The following is a 23534-nucleotide window of genomic DNA, read 5'->3' as shown; positions in this document are numbered from 1 at the left end:
ATCCAGGACGGTGGATGTGCACAGTGGAACGTTTGGTATGTAGCCTTGAATACGTATAACGACAACAGAGGGAGAAACAGCGCCTTGGTTTTATGTGTTTCGATAACGAGGACATTGCAGATAGTCTCGCACACATGAAGAACAGTTAAGCTATAATACATGAGATATATTTAATACTCATTAAACAAAAGATGTGGTAGCTGAAATTAATTGTGGCTACCTTTCATGAACGCCAACCCCCCTACGCCCAAAAGCATAAATGGTCTCTCCCACCGTAGCGGCGTCTGTCCTGTGCGGCGCTGACTGCAAATCAATGAAGCCCGTATAGTCGCTAAGTAGAAAAGAGACGGGGCTGGGCGACTGAAGTTGGGACAATTTGCGGAGGTTTCTGTTGCCGGATAGTCGACGACAACAAGGATATGTATACAGCGAATATGCGCAGAAACCAGTTTTCTTGTCTTTTAGCGGAGTAAGGAGGATATCTATCAACATATATTCTACTTGTACGTGGAGTTTGGTGCATTTCACCTGAAATCTGTAGCTTTAGCAACAACTAACACCCACTGTCCAGTTGAGGATGATTTTTGCCAATACTGGAAACTCGATAAGGACTCCTCATCGCAAACAGGTAAATAAACAAATATTTACTAAAGACCAGGCTTACGGCGTAAAGTTGGCTCGTTGGCAGCCTTATGGAATAAGTCTGTATGACAGAATCGCACAGCGCACATAAACCGAATATGAACTGAGAAAACTTTTTTACTTGTTATTTAAAGTGGCAGCGTTCACGTTTTGTGATGTAATCGCCACATAGGCTACTTATGAATAATGAGAATACCTGCTGCTCCTGGGCTGCGGTCCAGGTCCTGTAGTAGGGACAACATGAACTGGCCATCGACACCACTTTACATAAACTAAACCCCGCATAACAACTTCTAGGGTGCATGTTTACTTGCACCAGTCTCTATTTTGTTTGGTTTCTGTTTCAGTGCGCTCTCTGTCAGCGCAGTAAGCCACTAGCTGCTTTATCTATTCGAGAGTAAATGCATTCACTGAGTTTACTTGCTGAAGGCTACAGATCTTCCCCTCTATAGCGTATAATTACACAGTATGGATGCCTCATTGCCCGCTGATGGATTCACTTTGTGCCAGTTACATATAGATGTCGAAAACACCCCTTGAGTCAATGGTTTGAATAAGCATATTTACTTTGCGCTGCTCATGCTGTTATCCTGTGGCTAGAGCTCCATGGGTGAGGCCTGTTACTGGAAACCCTGTGTATATTTCCGGCTAGGATATGACGGGCTCCGCTGGTCTGTAGCTGGCTGATAAGATGTCGTCCTCTCCCCCATCTCAGTCTCTCGCACTCCTGCATCAGCCAGTTGTCTGAAAGCCAAATTCACTTTCAGCCCCACAGAAAAAGGGAGGTTACAGCCACCTGAGTCCCAGGCTTTGAAACATGAAGCTGCGGTCTTTGTGGCCGGAATCCTCTTTTAAGATCGCCTTGCCTTGTGTGTTGGTGTTATAAACAGTCACCGAGGTGTATGCATGTAGGGCATGTCTCACTTTATATTATGTGGCATTTAGAGCTGAAAAGAGTTTTTTTGTTTGTTTGTTTTTTAAACAAAACTATTATTCGGCAGTGACTCTGCCGAGTTTAAAGATCTAAGTTTTAAAGATATAACTTGGAGCTTTTGGTTGTTTTTCTTCATCTCCTTTCCTACTGTTTAAGTTCTTAATATGACAAATATATTTGTTAATTATGTACCCAGAGATAGCATCAGCTATGCTTTTTTTCCAGGATGTGATTCATGTCTGCTTAAGAGTCTGTCTTTTGAGAGACCAAGAATTTAGCTTTAATAAGAATATTTGTTATTCTTGTTTTTGGGTGGCACATTGGACTGTTGTATCACAGCAAGAGGGTTCTTGCTTTGTGTCTGCTGACTGTGTGGAGTTTGAATGCTCTCCCTGTGCCTCTCTCGATACTTCCTCCCAGAGTCCAAAAATATACTTGTTAGGTTAATTGGTGATGCTAAATTGACTGTAAGCGTGGCCGTGTTGGCTCTGTGATGGAGTGGTGACTGGTTCGGGGTGTAGCCACCCACAGGCTTAAGTCCTCCCATAACCATCCACAGGAATATAAAAGGATTACGTATAGTGTATTTTAATGAAACTGTGAAGATAAAAAAGATACAGGAGGTGTAGTAGTTCGTTAAGATTGAACGTGGATGATACGGTACTTGCAGAATCCCAGTAAGGTAATTATTGTTTACATCTTTTGGCCTGACAATATGTGAAAAATCTGTGTTTGCTGTTATCAAGAGAAACACCATCTTAGGCAATTAATAATTTGACTTTTATCAATTGTTTCCCATTAATCTCATTCTGTTCAAATTGTGTAGCAATCTCACCATGCTTCGAAAAGCGGGTGACTGGTGGTTAAGGGTGAGGGAGATAGAGACTTTTGCCCCCAGTCAGTGGGAAAACAGTAGGTCAGGCTTGTTTCATGGTGAAGGCATGTGAGGCAGGCGACCAGTTGGTCACAAGAGAAGATCCTCTAGGCTGACGTCCAGATTTGGATTGCTCAATCCTGTCACCACTTCGTGCTTGGGATGCCATCAGCTTCCTCTCAGCGTGTGATTCTTCAAAGAGGGGGGTGGGGGGAGGGATTGGAGGTCGGGGGTAATCACTGTCAGATAGTGAGGAGGGAGACAAATCCCCAAGGGGAGAAGTTCTGTCAGACTGGGACATCTGTGTCTTGTAAACACAAAGCTCAAAGTTGCTCAGTCGCCAGAGGACTTTTACTTTTGCTTTTTTTTTATATTCCCCGCCTTCGATAAAGAGGCTCAGTAGCTAACAAACACAATGCTGACACTGAAAGCATTGGTTCACTTTGTGAAAAGACTGTCATACATATATATTGAAGTCATCCCTAAATAAGTAAAGCATGTTATAGCAGAATATTGAGGTTAAAGGGTTTAGAGCTACACCTTAGATGGCTGCATATAGCTTATTCGACACCCTGAGGCATTGTGACGTTAGTGTGATGCTGATGTCAAAGCTACAGGTGGCTGTGTGGGCTGATTATGCTGACTGCAGAGGTATGTTGGGGATTGCCCTGTATCTATGAATCAGTGGTATGCAAAAAATAATAATAATAATTCTCACACTGGACATTACATGTTTCCATGATGGTTTCCAGGGTTCAGACAGATCCTTGTTTTTCCCCTTGTGCGTGTCTATTGTAACAACATGTATGAATGGATAATAAACCCTGTTTGATTTTGATGAACCCTTGAAACGAGTCTAACCTATTGTTTCCCTGACGTACAACAGCAACCTGCTCTATTGTCACATCCCATGGCTCCACCCAGCCCGAGCACCAACAGCAGCACCAACAACAGCAGCAGCAGTAGCACTGCAGGCTGGGAGCAGCTCAGCAAAACAAACCTCTACATCCGAGGCCTGTCCCCTTCAACTACAGATCATGACTTAGTCAAGCTCTGTCAGCCGTGAGTACCACCATCCTGCGTTGTCCTTTATTATCTGCCATTGATCATTCATTGATTTATTTTAGTTTGCACTGGTTGTGACTAATGAAATACACTATATGGACAAAAGCACTCTGGAATATCGCACCATGAAAGCCCTCAGTGCACAATTTTTGTCCTGATGTTTATGCAGGGGAGGTTTAAAACTCTGCCGTTGCTGAGTCAGCAGAGCGTTGACGACTTTTGCACACTGTGCACTTCAGCACTCAGCAACCTGGCTCTCTAACTTTACGTGGTCTGCCACTACGTGGCTGAGTTGCTGTGCTTACACTTACAGTTAATAGTAGAATATCCAGGAGGAAATAAATTTCACAAACCTGTTGCAGGGGTGGTATCGAATAACCAGTTCTTTTACAATTGCTTGTAAAGGTAGCTTGCGTGGCTTGTTGCTTTATTTTTATACAGCTGAATTCAAAGATTAAGAGGTGTGGCCCAGTGCTTTTGTTCATATACTGTAAATTTATGAGAATGCAAACAGGTTGATGTAAGAGGTAAATGTGTCATTTTAGCAATATAACAGCAATATTCAAGGCTACACTTCAATACTGATTTAATAGTTATCTCAAGGACTATACATGGAAAGAGATAAATAGAACATAACTCAACTTGACAGCATACAGGGCACAGAGTCAAAGATTTCATACATCGTATGTGTGGGAAAAAAAAAAGAAAAGGTATGCACTGAGCTCATTCACAGCCCTCTTTGCATCCTGATTGCTTTTTATATACCAAGGAGACAGACCATGGCGCTTCAGAAATTTCATTTCCTTTTTTCTCCGAGGCCCCATCTTAAAAATATGACAGTGAATAAGAAGGAAAAATGTGCGGTTCATTTGTATGCAGAGGCTTTTAGGTAAATTTCGGGTCCAAAAGAAAATTTTTGACCCTGGGGATTTTTTTGTTTTTCCGAATCATGTGAGGATGTAGTTGGAATCATTTTATTTGTCGTGGTGTATATAGGTGCATCGCAGAGATCACATCAAACGTGCTGCTTACCACTTCCTTTGTAAATATGGGAGCAAACAAGACTTGACTTGTGCATTCAGAATACCTCACTGGATCACAGCGAATGATCTGAAAGTTGTGATAAGCGGTTACGTGTTAGGTACATGCAAATGTTCTGCATTTTGATGGTACTGTAAGAGAAGTAACAGGATCTGTAGTTGAGTAACTTAAAATTAATGTTCAGGATAAAGAGGGGTCATAAGTTCATGCTCTTTCACCCAGTTTAGCATCTGTAGCTTTTATATCCTCCAGTTTGTTTCAGGTTACATTGTGTCCTGAAGCAAGGGGATATAAACCCTTGAGCTTGGAAAATACTGTACAATTTAAAAAAACTAAACTAAATAAAGATTCTGGAGATTTTCCTTTTGTCTTGTTATTCCCATTTTGGTCACAGATTTTATTACTAACCCTTTTCTAGTTTGAAGAGGACTAAACGTTGTACCTACAAAAGCACTTTTTATCTCTATTACATAATATTTGTGACAGAGCAATTTAGGGTTTTGTCTTAAGTAACATGGAAATTTAAAAGGGTGTCCTGATTACCGTATTTCCCGGACTACAAAGCGCACCTGAATATTAGCCGCACAAGCTAAAATCAGGGGAAAATCCTGTTTTGTACATACATTAGCCGCACCTGACTAAAAGCCGCAGGTGTTTCAATGTTGACTTATCATATGTAAGAGAATATGCACAAAGGGAATTGTCAGGAAAGAGATGGCTGTTTGGAGACACACCCCTTTTATTAATATTTTGAAAAACAAGTTATGGGTACATATTTGCATAGCTTTTTAGGTATATGTACAAGTAGCGGTAATTACACGTACGAAACATGTACTGTGCTTCAAAATGTAGTACATAACAATAACCTACAGCACACCAGAAAAATAGATTCGGACTACCTTTTAGGCTCAGGTGCAGCGACACGGCTTTAACAAGAAGAAAAGTCAGTTATTCACCACCATCTTCCTGCGCACTAAAACCACCAAAGTCCTCTTCTCCAGTGTCGGATACGAACAGGCTCAGGATGGCTTCGTCATCCGCTCTCAGCTTCTTTCCTTCGTTGTCACTTTCAAAACCAAAGAAATCCTCGTTGTCAGTGTCAGAGTCGAACACGCCTCCCGCTGAACGCGTAGCGCTACTTTGAAGTTTGTTTTTCGCGCTACTTGTACGGCACTACGTTGCCTGGCGGATGGACATGTGACCAACATACCACTCTTGAACCCCGATACTGTGTGTCTGATCACATGCCCTCCCGCCAGGCAACGTAGTGCCGTACAACAGCGGAACAAATAAAACAAATCGTCTTATGATATGACAAAAATCATGGACAATCCATAGAAAAGCCGCACCTGATTAAAAGCCGCAGGGTTCAAAGCTTGTGCAAACAGTAGCGGCTTATAGCCCGACAATTACGGTAAAAGGGAAAGCATAGGAGCAATGTAGTGAATGGAAACTGTGGTGACCTGTAAGCATGACATGCAATGCAAAATGGTCAAGTACACCACTTTGCATTTACTAAACTAATTATCTTTCAAGCGATGGATTGGAAAGATGGCTAATGCCAAGGAAGAATAATTTGAATGCGATAATCTTTGTATTTCATGAGGCATGGGTCTGTCAGTACTTTAGAGAAATCTGTCAGTGAAAAAGTCTTCTGTGAAGACAGTTTTAATGTGTACATAGTTCTCTAGTGAGCCTAAATATAATCTTGAAGCAGCCTGTGACACAGACTTTGCAAGGATGTTGCCCTTCAGCGACCCTCCTTCTTGCAAGAGACAATGAGACTGTTAAAAGTTTAAAACGCTGGTTTAGGTAAAGGGACTATTTGAAATTGGAGATTACTTGTTTGCAGCACTGTGGGGTTTTCAGCACCACATGGAAACCACTTCCTGTTTCTCATGTTTTTACAGTGATGTCATGGATTGTTGCTCAACCTTCTCTCAGTCAAAGTGTTTTATAACTGGCTTTGTCTGGTGCATAAACCTGCTAACAATACCTCGCCTTTCTGCTCCTCCCATAGGTATGGCAAAATTGTATCAACAAAAGCTATCCTGGACAAGGCTACAAATAAGTGCAAAGGTGTGTCATGTTCTTTTTTTTTTTTTTTTTTTTTTTTTTTGTCTTACCAGCACTGCCCTCTTTTATCTCTCCTGAGATTCAATATGCATGAAAGGAAACTGCCACGCAAGATATATAGCACCTACGCATTCCTAAAATTCTCCAGAAATTGCAGCATCCAGGGTGTGACTTCTGTCATTTAAAAAAAAATCAAGCAGACATGTAGTTTCAGATCGTTTCAGGAAACAGACAGTCAGGCTGTTTAAAGCTGCCTCTCAGCTCGTGTTATTTTAAGCAGAGGCTCTTGTCGCTGGTTTGTCGCTATCATGCACGCTGCCTAGGAGGAAGACGCGCCCAACTCTTCCTCTTCTTGCTGAGTGACACTGTTGGTCTTATTCCAGTTCTAGTAGATTGCCCACCTGACTAAAGCAGGGCTTGCTGAATCTCTAGGGGTAATGGGATTAAGAGATCGCTTTGTCACTCTCTACTGGATTATAGAGATGCCAGTAAATCAAAGTCCTTCAGTGAAATGAGAAACCATTAAAGACCTTGCGAGGCTCTGACTGAATTTTAAATAGAACAGGCTTTTGCGATGACCTTACTTATCCACTTTAAATACTGCCTTATTTGGCTTTTTTACTGTTTTCATAAACTGTCAGCCCAGATTCACATAAAACAGTGTGACCCATTTTTTTTAGCAGGAACTGTTCTGATGCATTCATCATGACTCATTTTAAATGTGTTCTATATATCAAGAGCAGTAGAAGCTATAAACTATGTATACACCCTGTTTGTACCCCCATTACAAAGAGCTGAACTGACCCACTGGTATCTGCAGCCTCAGCACTTTTTTTTCCCCCCCTACTTTCGAAAAACATGCTGTCACATGCACATACACGCACAAATCAAGCATATTTATATGTACAAACAGAAAGAACTATATCATGTAATATACAAAAATACACATTTTAAAGTTACATCTTAAAATACAGAATGAATAGTTATCTCAAGGATAGCTATCGGTGGTTCTATCATTATCTGTTCCTGGTATAGAGAAATTCCTTGTAAGAGCAAGTCCCATCACTTGACATCGATCTTTGAAATGCCTCTGAGTAGTTATTTGGGCAGTTATTGTGATGACCCCTTCTAAATGAATGAGGAGAAGGCTGTAGGTTTAATTTCAGTGGTTACTGGGGCATAAAAACTGCAGACCTTCCAGTCAAATCCAGTACAAACTATTTAAAAAACTTTTGACATAAGTTAAACTTTTCTAGTTAAACTTCCAAATTTGCAAGTCTATAATTTCACAGCATTGGAGCTTTATTAATGGCTCACTTCAGAAAGCCAAACTGATTCAGGTCTACAATTTAATTTACCTATAATTTAAAATACATTTTGAAATAAGTGCACTTTCCTATATGTTTGCTCTAATGAGCGAGGGGATACATTGGTGTGAAAGTGTTTGCCCCTTCCCGATTTCCTAGTGTTTCACATATTTGTCACACTTACATGTTTCAGGTCAGCAAACATATTTTAATATTACACAAAGGTAACACAAGTTGACACAAAATGCCATTTTTAATCAATAATTTCATTGATTAACGTAGAAAAGTTATCCAAACCTACCTGGTCCTGTATGGAAAAAGTAATTGCCCCTCTTGTTAAGTCGTGAATTAACTGTGATTAACCACGTTTTTTGGGAAAGCTGAGTTTAGTTTCACTAAGCACACTCAGGCCTGATTACTGGCAGCCACTCGAACCAATAAATCGCTTTAATAAAACCTGTCTGACAGTGAAGGAGGTTTAAAGATCTCAAAAAGCAACACATCATAACACGATCTAAAGAAACACTTGAGAAAGTCACTGTCATCCCTCTGTCTGGGAAGGGTTACAAAGCAAATTCTAAGGCTTTGGGACTCAATTGAACCACGGTAAAAGCTACTATACACATCTGGAGAAAACTTGGAGCACTGTAAACCTTCCCACGGGTGACCAGCTGACCGAAATTACTCCAAGAGCACATCGGTGACTTATCCAAGAGGTCACAAAAGAACCCAGAACAGCATTAAAGAACCTCAGGCTTCACATCTCTCAGTTAAGGGCAGAGTTCAAGATTCAACAATAAAAAACAGACTGGGCAAAAATGGCGTGGGTAGCAGAGTTCATGTAGAAAATCACTGCTGACCAAAAGGAATATAAAGGCTCGTCTCACATTTGCCAAAAAACATCCTGATGATCCTGAAGACGTTTGGGAAAATGCTTTGTGGACTGACGAGACAAAAGCTGAACTTTTTGGAAGGTGCGGAAGGCTAACACAGCATTTCAGAAAGGGAACACCATTCCAACAGTGAAATATGGTGGTGGTAATGTGATGGTTTGGGGCTGTTTTGCTGCCACAGGACCTGGAAGACTTGCTGTGGTAAATGGAACCATGAATTCTGCTCGTGATCTCACGCAAGCAAATCCACCTCTGAATGGCTTAAGTGGCCTAGTCAAAGTCCTGACCTGAATCCAACTGAGATGCTGTGGCATGACCTTAAAAAGGTGGTTCATGCTCAAACACTTTTTGTATGTCACACAGTTTAAACTGTCAACAACATGTTTCTCAGTTTGACTGCTGAGTAGCTAAGAGGGTCCCCTGTAGATTTATTCAGAATTTGTTGAGAGCCATGTCTTCTCCTCATGTAATGTCTCTGGTCTAGAATGTCATCCTAATTATGTGTTTTATCCCTTCAGGATATGGCTTTGTTGACTTTGATAGCCCCGCTGCAGCTCAGAAAGCTGTGGCTACCTTGAAGACAAGCGGTGTCCAGGCTCAGATGGCAAAGGTAAGGATTCATTGCAGACTAATCCTGATATCACATCAATACAAATCACTCTTTGTCCTCCTTCTGGCTAGTTGATCAACTTAAAACGAATCCTTAAGTTATTACATAGCAGGATTGCATGATATACGTTCCACAACCAGTATGCTCATTGGCTCTGATCACTGAATTGAATCATACAGGAAGTGTGTGCTGAGAACAGTCTCTATTTGTGTAATTACTGTATGTGTGACAAAAGTAACCCATGCACCAGTTTGTGGCAGCCTCTAGGTTGCTGCATGTGAATTATACAAGTACTTGTAGCAGGGTTGTCAAACATAGGGGCCAAGGGCCAGAATTGGCCTGCCAAAGACTCCAATCTGGGCCACTGGACAGGAACAGGAAAAACAGGAATATGGGACACAATGTGCAGTGAGCTACCAGAACTTTTTTTTCTGTAATTTTATACATTTATCATGTAGAAACACTAGCTTTTATTGTCATATCTCCGGGGTTAAATGTCTTTACACTGCCAGAAAGGGAAGTTTCGCTTGTCTGGCCAAGATCAAAGTGGGCTGTATGTGGCCCTCATTGTAAAATGCGTTTTAATGTCCCTGGCTTGTACGGTGATGCTTTGCAAACAAGATTAGTGGAACAATAAGAAACGGTACTGTACACTAATACAGGCTGAATATGTACTCTGCTGGATTGCAGTTGTTCCATTTGCAGTAATTATTAATGAACAAAATGGTAGGTTAATGTGTAACAGGTATTTCTGGTGTGTGTGTGCTTTAAACATGATTTAGGAGTTGATGTTCAGTGAGCTGGGAGGTCATAGTTCATGTCTTGTCAAAAGAAAGTAGTAAGTACTTTTACTTGACTGCTGTTAAAAGGACTCTACCAAGACATTAGCTGAATCTCCAACCTCTTCCTGCAGCTTTCTCCCTGGTGTCTTTTTTGCTGTCATTAATAGTCTTCTTCACTTGTGTTCTATCAGTTTCCATTATGGTTCTCATTTGTACAAAACTAGTTGGACTCCTGTTGCATTTGTTATCATTTTTTAGTACATTTCTGCTTTTGAGTCGAAGTGCATTTGTTAATATGCTCCTGTTCTCATATATGGATGAACACAGAGCATTCCAAAACACTAATTTGTATCTGAGCTTTAAAAATAATCTGAAAGTTTGAGGATTTTAAACATTTAAAGAAACAACAACATTGTGACATGTTTGCTGGGATTGGTCAGTATTTCCTTGACTTGTTTTTCTTCTGTTGAAGCTTGCAATCAGTTGATGCTCAGCTGGATTGGATCTACTCATCAGAGGCTTGTTCAAGTAGATCAAGTTGCAGTTGTTGCTCAGCTCCTATAAATATGGCTGTGAACTGCGTTGCGCGTTAAGTAGCGCCGTGATGATGGGAAACATGACATCAGGACAAAGTGACTCAAATTGTTCTGTGTCAAATTCTCAGGGCTTGACTGAAAGTTTTAAAGGTGCATGAAACTCCAGTGCACTTTGGAGAAACAGTATCAGTTATACTAAAATCGCAGTGACGCAGACCAGAAGTTACTACATCATTACGAAATCGATACATAAAGCTTTTTTCACAGATGCGTGATTAGCAAAATAAAAAGTCAAAGATTCCAAAAACCAACAGAAGGCTCTCAGAATATGAGTAGTGATCTCTAAACTGCATTTAAAAAGAGGAGAAGCCAAATTCTCATGTAAATATAAGGAGTCAAGGGTACTACTGTGTATCAAATACTTTGTGACACATTGTTTTGGCAGTATTCAAGAAGTTATACTACAGCAGGACAATGTTCCAAAATATAGTCAACACTTTGCAAGAACCATTTTAACAATTACATGACCTTAACCCGTCTGAATATTTATGGGGACACTTAATTAATGAGAGAAATCTAATACATTCCTCGTATCGTAGGACGTTTTTTCAAACTGTAGTGGGATGACTTGGATCATCAGGCTTTGTAGAGTACATATCAGATCATGTACATGTTATCATTAAAACCACTAGGGGGTCATACCAAATACTAAAATAAAATTCTTTGGTGGTCTGTTTGTAACAAACATTATTTTCAGCTTTTATAAATGATGTTAGATTAGTTTATTAGAAAAGGCCCAACTCAATAATACATGAAGCAGAAGCAACTCTGTCTGTTAACTTGAATGAAACACTTAAAAAGGAACTGAAGTTTGTGGAAGTTTAGAGAACAGACCATAAATTCCTGTTAAATTTGAGCAAAACAAAGCAGATTATATTACAGCTCTAAACAATATTTTAATATTTAATGTTTTATTTGAAATTGCTATTGTCTAAAAAAGTAGTACTGCGAGTAAAATTGGTGATGGTGACACAGCTCTATTATTTTTCATCACTTCATGTATATCCATGTTGATGTGCTCCTACGGTATGTCTGCCCAGGCTGATGATATTCTACCCACTTCAAAGACTTTTCATTAAATCTCCCAATATAATCGTATATTTGTACAGCAGTTCAAGTTAGAGTTTTGAATATTGTTAAATGAATATACAGGAATATAAAATAACAGATGGTTCGATGGTGGGCTCTGAAGTCATGTTATTTTACTTGTGGCTTTATATCTTTCAGAAAAGGAAATGAATAATTGAGAGTTGGTTTGGTAACAGTGGATTGTCTGGGAAAAAATAGTTCACCTTCCCACACAACACTGAGCAAGGAGCAAGTGTCCTGTGTCATTTCCGTGTCTGCGGTCCAATGGGATCTTGCTCCAACCAGTATGCTTTTTTTTTTTTGTTTTGGTTTTTTTAAAATACAAACATTAAAAATAAATGTTTCTTGAGGTTTTAGATACGTCGTTATGTGCGTACCATTGTCATTGTTACTTCGATTTGGATCATTAAGGCAAAACTGAATCCAGATAGAAATAGATAAGCTATTGAAGTCGATTTACTGGATCTTTAAAATGAGGTCATTCACCTCAATCTAACTTCTGTTTACATAAGTCACAAGTAACGGTAAGTACTGGGTCAAAATTCCCCGTGAATATTTACAATTAAGTCATGTCTAACAACCATAAAAAGAAGCTCACTTATTGATTGATTTATGGGTGTCCAAAGATCTAACAGTTTCAGCAGAGCCTGTGTGAACTTTAGCTTCACTTCCTGTTCTTAGCTGAAAGGAGTACAACCCGCTGTTTGCTTCTGCTGCCGATGTGTGTTTAGAGATGCTCTTCTGCATATGTTGATTGTAATTGGTCTTGCTGTCAGTTTAAGGCAATTTGACCGTTTTCCTCTGACTTCTAGCATCAACAGTATGTTGGATATTTTCTCCTTTTCAAACTATTCTCTGTAAAGCCTAAAGATTGCTGATCTGCTGGGATTTTCCCACACAACAGTTTCTGAAATACTCAGACCAGCCCATCTGGCACCAGCAACCATTCAGTTTTGAGGGTTAAATCCTATGTTTGAACACATTGCTATTGTTTGGCGTTGCCTAAGCTGCAGCTAATTTGTTGTCATTCCATTTTCTGTTATTGTTGCTGTTTATGAAAAACACAACACAGATGCCTATAGTGAGAGGCCTCTCCCCAGGGATTCATAGCTATCTCTTGCATTTCTGCTGATGCTCTTAAAATACATCAAGAAGCCAGCTGCGAGCCTTAAGCCACCATGAGCCGCATGCAAATATCTTCTTATCAGTGCTCTTAGCCAACCCCTTATTACTGAAAACTCCCAAAAGAGACACAGATAAACCCATTACTGAGGATAAATAATATGGAATTCCTAAGGAAGTGGCTCCTTTCCTCTTCCGTCTACACATTACTAAAAAGTCAGTGTGGATGTGATATTACAAAGGAATATTTTTCCAGGTGTATTTAAGGCATTTCTGGTATTGCAATTACAATGTTTTGATATATGTGCATTTTTGTTCTTTTTCTCTTCTTCCTTCTTCCTCCTCCTTCTTCTTCTTCTTTCTTCTTTCTTCTTCTTCCTTCTTCCTTCTTCCTCTTCTTAGCAACAAGAACAAGACCCAACAAACTTGTACATCTCCAACTTGCCTGTGTCTGTGGATGAGCAGGAACTGGAGAACATGTTAAAGCATTTTGGCCAGGTCATATCAACTCGCATCCTGAGGGACTCCAGTGGAGTCAGCAGAGGAGTGGGCTTTGCAAGGTTGGATTCTTTTGTAATTTATTGTCAGATATAGAACTTGAAATAGTATTGAGAGGTTGTTGTTGTTGTTTTTCCCCGCTGTGCATACCACACTGGTATGACTAAACCAAATAGGCATGTGAAATAATTGAAAAACTTCTCTGGCCTCTAACTAGCATTGTATATTGTTTGTTGAAAAATTGTTGGTTTGCTTCCTGGCCAAAAGAGGTATATTTACAACTATATCTTTGGCCACTAAAACATAAGTGTTGTCAAGGCCAGGAATAGAAACATGTGGCATAGGCCTTTCCAGACAGCAAATGTGATTAAGACTGTGGCATTGTTAATAATAAGTTAATATCAGACTTCCTGTTGATTTTCTTGCCTATGTTCTACTTGGTTTTTACCAGTCATAAAGTAGAAATAAATCTTTATATCACTAAAAAAAAGATGATTCTTGTTGTAAAAATCTCAATGCCCTTTTCAGAATTTGTTTCACTTCTTAAAAATAATACCTAAAAACACATACACTGGGGCTGTTGTCGATTAACAAAGAAACTGTTCATGTATGGACAAATGGAAACGCCTTTAAAAATAGTTTCACAATGACTGGTTTATTTAATTGCAGTGATAATAATAGCTTCCGCCAGTCGTACTCGCATAACCTGACATTTAACTAAAATACCTGACAGTCAAAGCCATGGTCACGACTGGCAAAACAGAAATTATCATATTTCATCACAGGAATCTTTTTGTGCATGTCCAAAACCGTTCAAGTTGATTCTACAAAAAATGCACGCTATGAACTTGTAGATAAAAATCACTTATGACAAACCACTGCTTCCACCAACTGATAAAGAAGTCATTTTAGGAAAGCACCTGACGCCTTGTTGCTGCAAATGTCACTTCTGTTGTTTTTCACTCTGTTTTTGGGCTTCAGGATGGAGTCAACGGAAAAATGTGATGCAGTCATTTCACACTTCAATGGAAAGTTCATTAAGACACCTCCAGGTGTACCAGGTAAGAACATACACTATACCTGTACTATATTTGGTGGTGTGTATTGTACAAAATACTGCATTTAAGGTTTAACACCTATGTCATTAACAAAAAGATGTCATAGAAAATAAAGTCTATTAGGGCTAGTTTGCATAAGATTGGGTGGAGTTGTATGGGCAAGATGAAGTGACTGGCTCAGTGGTTCATTCTTCCAACAGGAGTCAGTGAGTCTGCTGGTAAAGAGCTCATATATACTCAGCCCTAAGAGGCAGAGCATAGACAAAGAAAACGAAAGAGCTGCTCTGTGTGGCTTTCACTCCCTCTCTAAGCGTTTTAATTGGATTATTAGACTGAAGTAGTCTCTGCTGGCCGTGCCTTGGTCAGGAAGGGGAGGGGATTAAAGCTCCACAGCTGCCAAATTAGATGTCTGTGTTCCCAGGCTGGCTAGTAAATGTGTACTCCTAGGCTTCAGAGAGTGACTGACTACACAGAAAATAATGGCGAACAATGAGTCTGTGCAATAGTGTCTGTTAAACACAAATCTCATATTTCATTCTCTTGCCATGCCTCTTTCTTTTTTTTCTTTTTTTCATTTTAGCGCCAACTGAACCTTTGCTCTGCAAGTTTGCTGATGGTGGACAGAAAAAGAGACAAAGCCAGAATAAATTTGGCCAGAATGGTCGATACTGGGGAAGGGATGGTGACTCTAGACTGGTAAGTTGATGGAATGAGTCTCAGCTACTAAGCCACGGGCAGATAGGAATAATAATAAAGGGCAAAAATCTGAGGCCTGTGCTATGAAGCAGGATTTGAAGCTCAGCAATGGTAACTTCAGATTTACTTGGTAGCTTGTTTTTTGTTTCATGACAATAGTTTGGTTTTTGCCATAACAATTTAACTTGAAAACTCATCTGCTCCAGAAAATAGCGTCACTATTCCTAGAAAATCCCGTGGATTTTGGTGCAGATTCCTTAGAGGGTCTCTTAAGAGAGGTTTTAGAGTCAATCTTGGGTATCTATATAAGAAATCAGATTCTCAGTGGAAAGACTGAGGCCTATTGTTCTATGGGTCTTTGTATAATTATATGACACATTTAAAACACTAAAGTCTTGTATTCATTAACGTCATACGATTTGCAGATAAACCTACTCGCCAGTTTAAATGTTACATTCTTTTTCTTTTGCTACCATGAAATTTGGATAGTGTACCAGCTAGGGGGGCGGCTCAAAGAATAAGACAAAATCTGTGATACACTATAAAAATACATCTAAACAACAGATTATTCATTATTTCTGCCTTAATGGTGCCTTGATGTTTTCTTCCTTGCTTTAGCTGCTCATTTGCTTGAGATTACATTTTGCTTTTTTTTTAATTTACTTATTTTTTTATGCAGCTTACAGGTCTGTAAGCTTTTGTGATGCTGTGCCCATCAGTTCACTGATCACTAGGTTTGGGAAGTCCTGGGTTTAATTATGGAGATGGCACTGAGTAAGATAAAGGCATGCAGTAAAAGCTGTCACATTTCACAATGTTGTGTTCAGCTTATTCAGAAAAGAAACGTTTGGCTGCTCCGTTATTCACGAGGGGTCATCACAGCAGGGAGCTCCGCATGTTTGATTTGGCAGACTTTTTTTTAAATGCCGGATGCCCTTCCTGACGCAACCCTAAAGGGAATTCTGTCTCCTCCTAGGATCAAACTTGGGATTTGCTTGTTAGGGAAATGTGTAAATCACTACACTATGGAGCCACTTCTTTTGCATGTACTGACTGACTGACTTTTTTGTTTGTTTGTTTTAAGCCTGTTAGTAGCCCTCATCACTGCCAGCCGAGGTTTTTTTTATTCCCCTCCAAATCATTAATGCCTGTAAAATTGTCTGCTCATATTCAGTGTCCACCTATGTCATAGTTCTCTCAGTTCACTGACAGTGCTTCAGACAAATCAGGTGATGCTTTAGGCAGAGCTGGCAGAGGACAAATATCTGTGGAGTCTAATCTCAATGGCACTATTCTATGGAGGAAAGCTAAAAAAGTAGTACCCTTGGTCAGTACACCAGGTGAACTAGTAGCTGAAGTACCTTCATAGATCATCATCAAACCACCTTGCTTTGTGACTATTATCACACAGTCCTTTCAGAGAAACCTGCAGCAGTGTAATAAACACTCCTTGAGTGAGGGAGCGTTCATTGCATTTTTGCATTGCTTTTAAAGCAAGCAAATGTCGGGGAATTTAGTATTTTGTTATTGAGAGAAGAAAGAGGAAGCTTGGTTGTGTCTTATTTTAGAACTGCAAGCATTAAAAATGTCAGAAGTTAAAAATGTATATAGTAGGCTAGGAGATTTCCTCAATCAGTTTCACAGAGACTAATAATACACATGACCACACTGCATACTCAAACATGGTGAACTTGTTTGCTCTGTCATTCACCCTTTGCACAGTCACAAAATGTGTCAATTGAGCATTAGCACCCCTTCAAGATGAATGTATTTATATATTACGCTGTGAAGATAATCGGATTCCTTGGGCAAGCGCCAGAGAAATGCAAATGTACAAACATGCTAGTTCTGTCATTCAAGCTCAGGGCTTCTTGGTGACGTTGCAGAAAAACTTTCTGGTTCTGAGAAAACTGGGGTGTTTTTTTTTTTGTTGTTTGTTTGTTTTGGTCTGTTTGTTGTTTTGTTTTGTTTTTGTTCTTTTGGGGGGGGTACCAGCTAGGCTTTTCTCATTAACTGTTGGAACAAGCACTGACTGACTCAAAATGCTACAGCTGGTTAGAATAATCAATTGTACATAGACTGTACAGTCTGCATTCAGTCAGCGCTATATCAATAAGCTCTTTTTAAAGAGCAATTTCCATGTCGCTGATCACTACTGAACTCATTTGTTTTATCGTATGGGTGTAACACTCCTGTCAGCAGATTATCCTGTCTTCGTTCCTAGGCTCAACATTAACTTGGGCTAAAGGTCCGACTCTAGTTTTAGTTCCTGTTCTACAGGGCATGAATGTATGTGTCATACAGTGTGTGCTATACCAAATGAATGAACTAAAAGGGAATTATAAGTAATGACTGCAACTTCTGTTCCCAAAAAAGAGGAACAAAGTACAACACCACTGTTGGTCTGTTTCTTAATGGCAAAGCGGTTTCATCTGCAAAAAGAAGCCATCTAACATCTGGTTTGTGAAGGCTGGAGCACGCTCATCACCACAGGTTCTTAAATCCTGGGATAGAAGGGTCAATTGATTCCTTGATACCTCATACAATGTGCGCCCCACTTCATGGAGCACAAGTTATAGCTATAACCGCCGTAACGTTATTAGTCCACAGCATGTGCTGTTCAAGGCACTGCATTTCTAGTGTGTGGTAATAATTTCTGGCTAGGTCTAGTGCTTTACACTTTGAGAAAACAAAACAAAACAAACCACCATCAGCTGACTGTGTTTGGTCAGTCAGTACAAACAGTGTTTATTTAAAAAAAAAAAAAAAAAAAAAAATGAACATCTTCTGTTCCCAACAAACAGAAGTGTGTATATAGACCCAGTGTCACACCACAGATGATGGTTTTATGTTATTTAAAGTTGCAGACTTCATCTAAGTTGCTAAAGTCCTGTCTTCTTTTCCCTCAGGCTGGAATGACACTCACATATGATCCCAGTTCAGCTGCTATGCAAAATGGGTAAACTAGATTAACATGTATAATGCACTGTTGTTGTTGTTGTTTCAATATATTTACGTCATATAATATAATATTCTCAATACACTTTGACAGATTTTTTCCAGCACCATACAGTATGTCAAACAGGATGATTACTCAAACTTCCATGTCTCCCTACATGTCTCCGCTTTCCACATATCAGGTTTGAATACTTTTTCTATTGATAAATATGCACTATAAAACATATGTATGTAAAATACATGAACATTGTAATAGAAATATGTGATTTAGTTTCAAAAATATTTGTAAAACACGTGTCTTTGAGATTTGAAATAGTTTTGGGGGGGGGGTTTGGAGATGTAGGTCAAGTATGTGACAAATGCCGGTATAGCCTTTTATGCTTGTTTATGTGCCATCGCAGTAGGACGTGATCTCTGGAAATAGCATTTGCTCTGAGCCAGACTGTTTACAGAGCGTGTTTGTTGATGTTCCAGATGCAGAACCCATCCTGGATGCCTCATCAACCTTACATCATGCAGCACCCAGTAAGAACAGGAGTTCTCCATATTTTGTTCTGCTGTTTCTCTTTTAATCATAATCTGTTAGTCACCAAATATGTCTTTGGTTTAGTGTAAACAGACGGACACATAAAGTAGTAGTTACACACAGATGACGCTGATTGATTGATTGATTGATTGATTGATTGATTTTTTTGAGGACTGAGCAAGGTGTTTGTCTATGGGTGTCTAAATGACTGTTTTGAATGGACTGTATGAAGCTGTGTATTTAATGACATATGCTAAATGATTTCTAACAGATTTAAAATACGATGGTCTTAGTTTGAAATGAGTTGGCAACAATATACAAACAGTGTCTGATGCATCAGGCCAGTCGAGATGTTTATAGCCAACTTGCTCAACTTGTAAATTTCACCTTCTGCTACTTCTGCAGGGTACAGTGATATCGCCCTCTATCGACCCATCTCTGTCACTGCAGCCTGCTTCTATGATGGCGCCTCTCACTCAGCAGATGGGTCACCTCTCCTTGGGTAGTGCAGGAACGGTGAGAGAAACCTGCATGAGATTAACTGAGAGATTGTTTGACTCATTATACTTTTGTCTTAGAGGAAAAAAAATTATTAAGATATGCTTATTTTGGTTTGTGAATAGTCTCATTTTCCATTTTCTTGCAGTTTATGGCTCCCAATACAGCTATGCAAGGAGCATATATCCCACAGTATCCACATCTGCCGACAGCCACTGTTCCTGTGGAAGTATGTGCAGCAACAAAATTGCAGCCTCACTTTTAGCAAAATATTTTGCCCCCCCCAAAAAACTGAGTTATTACTCTTTCTTTCAGGAAAACAGTGGACAGTCACATGTGGACTCATCCGGCAATCATTCCCCCTATTCCTATCAACAAACCAAGTAGTGCTGAGGTAACCTCTGGACAACAGCCCACACAACAATGTCTACAAACGCAGCAGACGCTAAGGATCTTTCACTGTTTTGCTCAAATGTTTAAAGTGATACTATTTCGGGTATCGTTTTCAGAGCGTACACCTAAGTTCATCAAAGGATTCAAAGTTTATTTAAAGAAGTTTTATTTTCATACTAGAACGCTTATTTTTTACTAGGGGTCGCACAGGACACAAGAAAGAATCACGTGTCCAGTTGTGCAAAGATGATTTCTGTTCACTTTTTTCCTGAGGATTTTTTATTTTTTTTTTGCCAAATATTTGAAAATGACTTTTTTGTGCTTGCTGTGTGAGTGTTGATATGGTGATGTGTTTAGTGTTGTTGTTTTTTCTTGTAAAGTGATTTCTTTTTTTCTTAGAACTCAGTCTTGCTGTCTGAAAATCTGCCTTAATAGTTTTGATACATTTCTTGAACAGACCACCACAAAGCAGCAATAAGCCAAAAAAAATTTGATAAGAGCTCTCACCTGCAGGCGGTCTTTTTTTTTTTTTTTTTTTTCTGTTTTTTTTTTAATGGAACATGTGTTTTTGCTCCCTTCCTCCAAAACCTACTAGAGCAGCAAAAGAAATTTTCCAAAGATGATTTTATTGGATGGAATATTTATTTAGAAAGAAGGCTGTGCATTCGTGTGGATGTTGAAATGTGTTTTTTAGAATAGCTAAAATTAAGCTTGGTGGGGAGGGTGTAATTTTGTTTTGTTGGCTGTGCTTTCACTTTTTAAAGGTGGTATTGGTAATTGTCGTTTTGATGAGGTAGGTATTTTTCACTTTGCAAAAACGGGAAACATGGACGTATGATTGTGGAAAATTAATTAATCAAAGCCTTAAAATAGAACTTGGCCAAATGTTGCAAGAGTCGAAGGGTAAAAATTTGATGAATATGTGTATTTTATTGCGCCTCACTCTTTGATAGGAAACAATCAGACTTGGCACTTTCAGTTGTAGTTTACGTCACCAAAGCTTGTGAGGAAATGCCATCATTTGTCTCTTTAACAAAGGTGACCATGCAAAAAAAGAGTGTAGTTTGGACAGTGTGCCTTTTTTTTTTTTTTTTTTTTTTTTTTTTGTACATTTACATTTAGTTCAGTACACACACAAGTATGAAGGAAGGCTCCAGCAAGTGCCACAGATGACTTTCATGGTAACAGGAAAAATGGGATGGTGCAACACTATAGTAAAGATTCATTTAAAAGGAAAAAAACTGATGGAGTGCTACGGAAGCAATCTGATATGAAATAGTGCTTTAAAAATAAGTGGCAATTTGTTAAACAGTTGATTGAACCATTTTAACTAAGGTGTCCTCTAGTAAGCCTGTGATTCGACCTGGTTGTCAGTCAGAGCAGTTATCTACCTCAGTTTTCTTTCTCCTCTGTATTAGGCCGGGTTAGCAGGTCCAGCCCGTCCTTCCAGACCAAATCCCACACTCAGGAGCCTGTCACCCTGAAAGGAAACAGCTGTTTCCCTTTAGGTTGTTTTTTTTTTTTTTTTTTAATACTTTTTGATTTTCCTCAAACCTGTTTCTTTTTTTTTTAAATCTTATTATGATGGAATAACATAATCACTATTGGGGACAGCTCTACTTGCGTTCACTCACTCAGTTTCATAGCCTTTTTGGCAGTAGATTCCACAGGCAAATGTAAAGGCTTTTCAGATTATCACTGACAGCATAGCTTTTGTGGTGTTCACTCAATCTGTGCTCGTTTATACAAACTTTGTGTTGAATCTACAAAGAGCAGCATTTCCTCTGTAGTTCGCTAGGTTGTGCAACAGATACAAAGGGCCAATTCTACTTGAGATTCTTGTGTAATGCCTGAGACTGACGAGTAATACTGTCCTGTGAGGTTAATGCTGCTAGCGGTGTCTGAACCAAGTGCCATAGTATCTGGGTCAAGAGTCGAAGAGGTGCATCAATAAAAAATTGCTCGTATAAGCAACCACCGTAGTGAACAGACATTAAGTTATATGAAAAAGTTCTAATTTATGAAGATTTTTGTACAGACGGCTTTAGGTAATAAGAGATTTTCTAGAGCTATATGAGTTACATGTTGTTTTTTTAACTTGTGCCACAATTGCCAGACTTAACTTGTTTGTACAGTTTAAGGGATCTCTCCTCTTTATTTCTGTTTTATTGTGCTGTTTTATCGTGTTTGTTAAGCCCCAAACTTCCTTTTGTTTTTCCACCCTAGTAGATTGTTGCCCAAATTTTATTCTGTTAATTTCTTTGACTTTTTTGGATTAAAAAAGAAATCTACTTTTACTCTGCCTCATTATTTCCAAGGAGATCTGATCATATTTTTTTTTATTTTTTTTTTTTATGGTGAATCTTGAATACAAATCTTAATTGAGTTTACTGGTTGGTAACCTTGCATTAGTTAATTATGTAAAATACGTAATTTGTGCGGTTTGCCAGCACAATATTTTTTTTAAAACGGTCAAACAATAAATTTTAATATGATGGTTGTTATTGGAGCTTGGCTGCAGCTTCAGAGGGCTGAAATCCAAAGCGTCTCTCACTTAGTCTCTCACTTCCAATTGAGGTTTTATAAGGAAACTGGCCTTATTAGAATTTGGAAAATATATATGCGTTAACGAGTTACCTTTTCTCAGACAGCTTGGGGAAAAAAAAAAAGAAAATCTAGCTCAAATTGGCAAACAAAAAAATATACATGCCAAAAGAAGCATATGCATAAATATCCTAAAATTATCTTTATAGTCATTTATAAATTATTGGTGGATTGACATTTTTCAGCAGCCATATGAAATTTAAAAAAAACACGCACGCACAAAATGCAAGAAAACGAACATCTGTTTAGTTCCCCCGTCAACACAGCAGCTGATAAAGGTCACTTTGCTGTCAGTTTTCTCCCAGAAAACACACTCAACTAATGTGACCATGCACATCTCCTTCCTTCCACATTAATCAGTCTTTCAGATATCCACTCACTGAATTAATGAGACATTATCTCATGCAGCTGGCTCAAAATATTATGTCTTGGACTATATATATATATAAAAAAGTCATGTATGAGAAGTGATCATTTAGGCCTCCAAGATGTGGTGTAATAAGAAATATAGCCTGTATTTTTATCTTAAGGTAACTATAAGACAGTTCAGTTTTTTTATTATATTAAATATCCAGGCTAAACTGAAGCTCTGACTTTCTGACACTAATATAAGAGGAAGACAATAGGCTTCTTGTTGAGATGGTCTACCAATATTTATGAATTGCTATGCTTTGAGCCCAGAAGGTGAGGACCTGGTAGGAAAGATATTAACTCTGTCACATGGTATTTCTGACAACATGCATGGCCTGGACGGGGTGAGTGGGTGCACTGGGGCGCTCTAGAAGCTTGGATGTGACTGTCTGTGAGCAGGCTTTGCCATGGCAGATGGGTCCCCGCAGTCTCCTGCAGAGTGCTGAGCCACCCTACGGGAAGCCACCGGCTCCAGACGAGGAGCAAAACTCACGCTCCAGCTGTCTGTGTTTTTGCCACATGCGCCTACAAGCAATGGAGTTGAAACCTTGTTTTCCCCCCAAACAACAACCACTCTTTGCCTAAATGAGGCCCTCATATCCACGCCCTCCTTTGCTTACATTGGAGGCATCCTGTATTCATACCCATTTTGATGCAGTGCATTGTTTTCTTATACCAGCTCAGGGTGTTCAAATTGCAAGAAGAGTGGAACCATATAGTGTGTGTGTGTGTTATATTTTGAAAAAGCCATGGATCAGTGAACCCTGTGATAAACAAGTGTAATAGGTATCACACAGAAAGTTCTGAAGTTAACAGTACAAATACTTATGAAACGAAACCACTTATTAAAAAAATTAAATA

The 23534-nt window shown here is 39.2% G+C and overlaps 1 protein-coding gene across 1 annotated transcript; it reads left to right on the top strand.

Annotated features, from left to right (window-relative positions):
• Positions 1-302: 302 nt before the first annotated feature.
• Positions 303-21955, top strand: rbms1b (RNA binding motif, single stranded interacting protein 1b). Its single transcript, XM_084908111.1, has 13 exons — positions 303-628; positions 3337-3512; positions 6577-6635; positions 9351-9442; positions 13434-13591; positions 14511-14590; positions 15168-15283; positions 18193-18242; positions 18336-18423; positions 18716-18766; positions 19173-19283; positions 19414-19494; positions 19581-21955. The coding sequence occupies exons 1-13, from the start codon at positions 578-580 to the stop codon at positions 19650-19652; spliced, it is 1185 nt and encodes a 394-aa protein (XP_084764237.1). The 5' UTR covers positions 303-577; the 3' UTR covers positions 19653-21955.
• Positions 21956-23534: the final 1579 nt, after the last annotated feature.

Source organism: Perissodus microlepis, chromosome 16 (assembly GCF_051167445.1).
Source record: "Perissodus microlepis isolate ML-2025 ecotype Zambia chromosome 16, ASM5116744v1, whole genome shotgun sequence".
In the NCBI taxonomy this organism is placed as follows: Eukaryota; Metazoa; Chordata; class Actinopteri; order Cichliformes; family Cichlidae; genus Perissodus; species Perissodus microlepis.
Note: the sequence above shows the minus strand (reverse complement) of the source record. Positions and strands in the feature narration are given on the sequence as shown.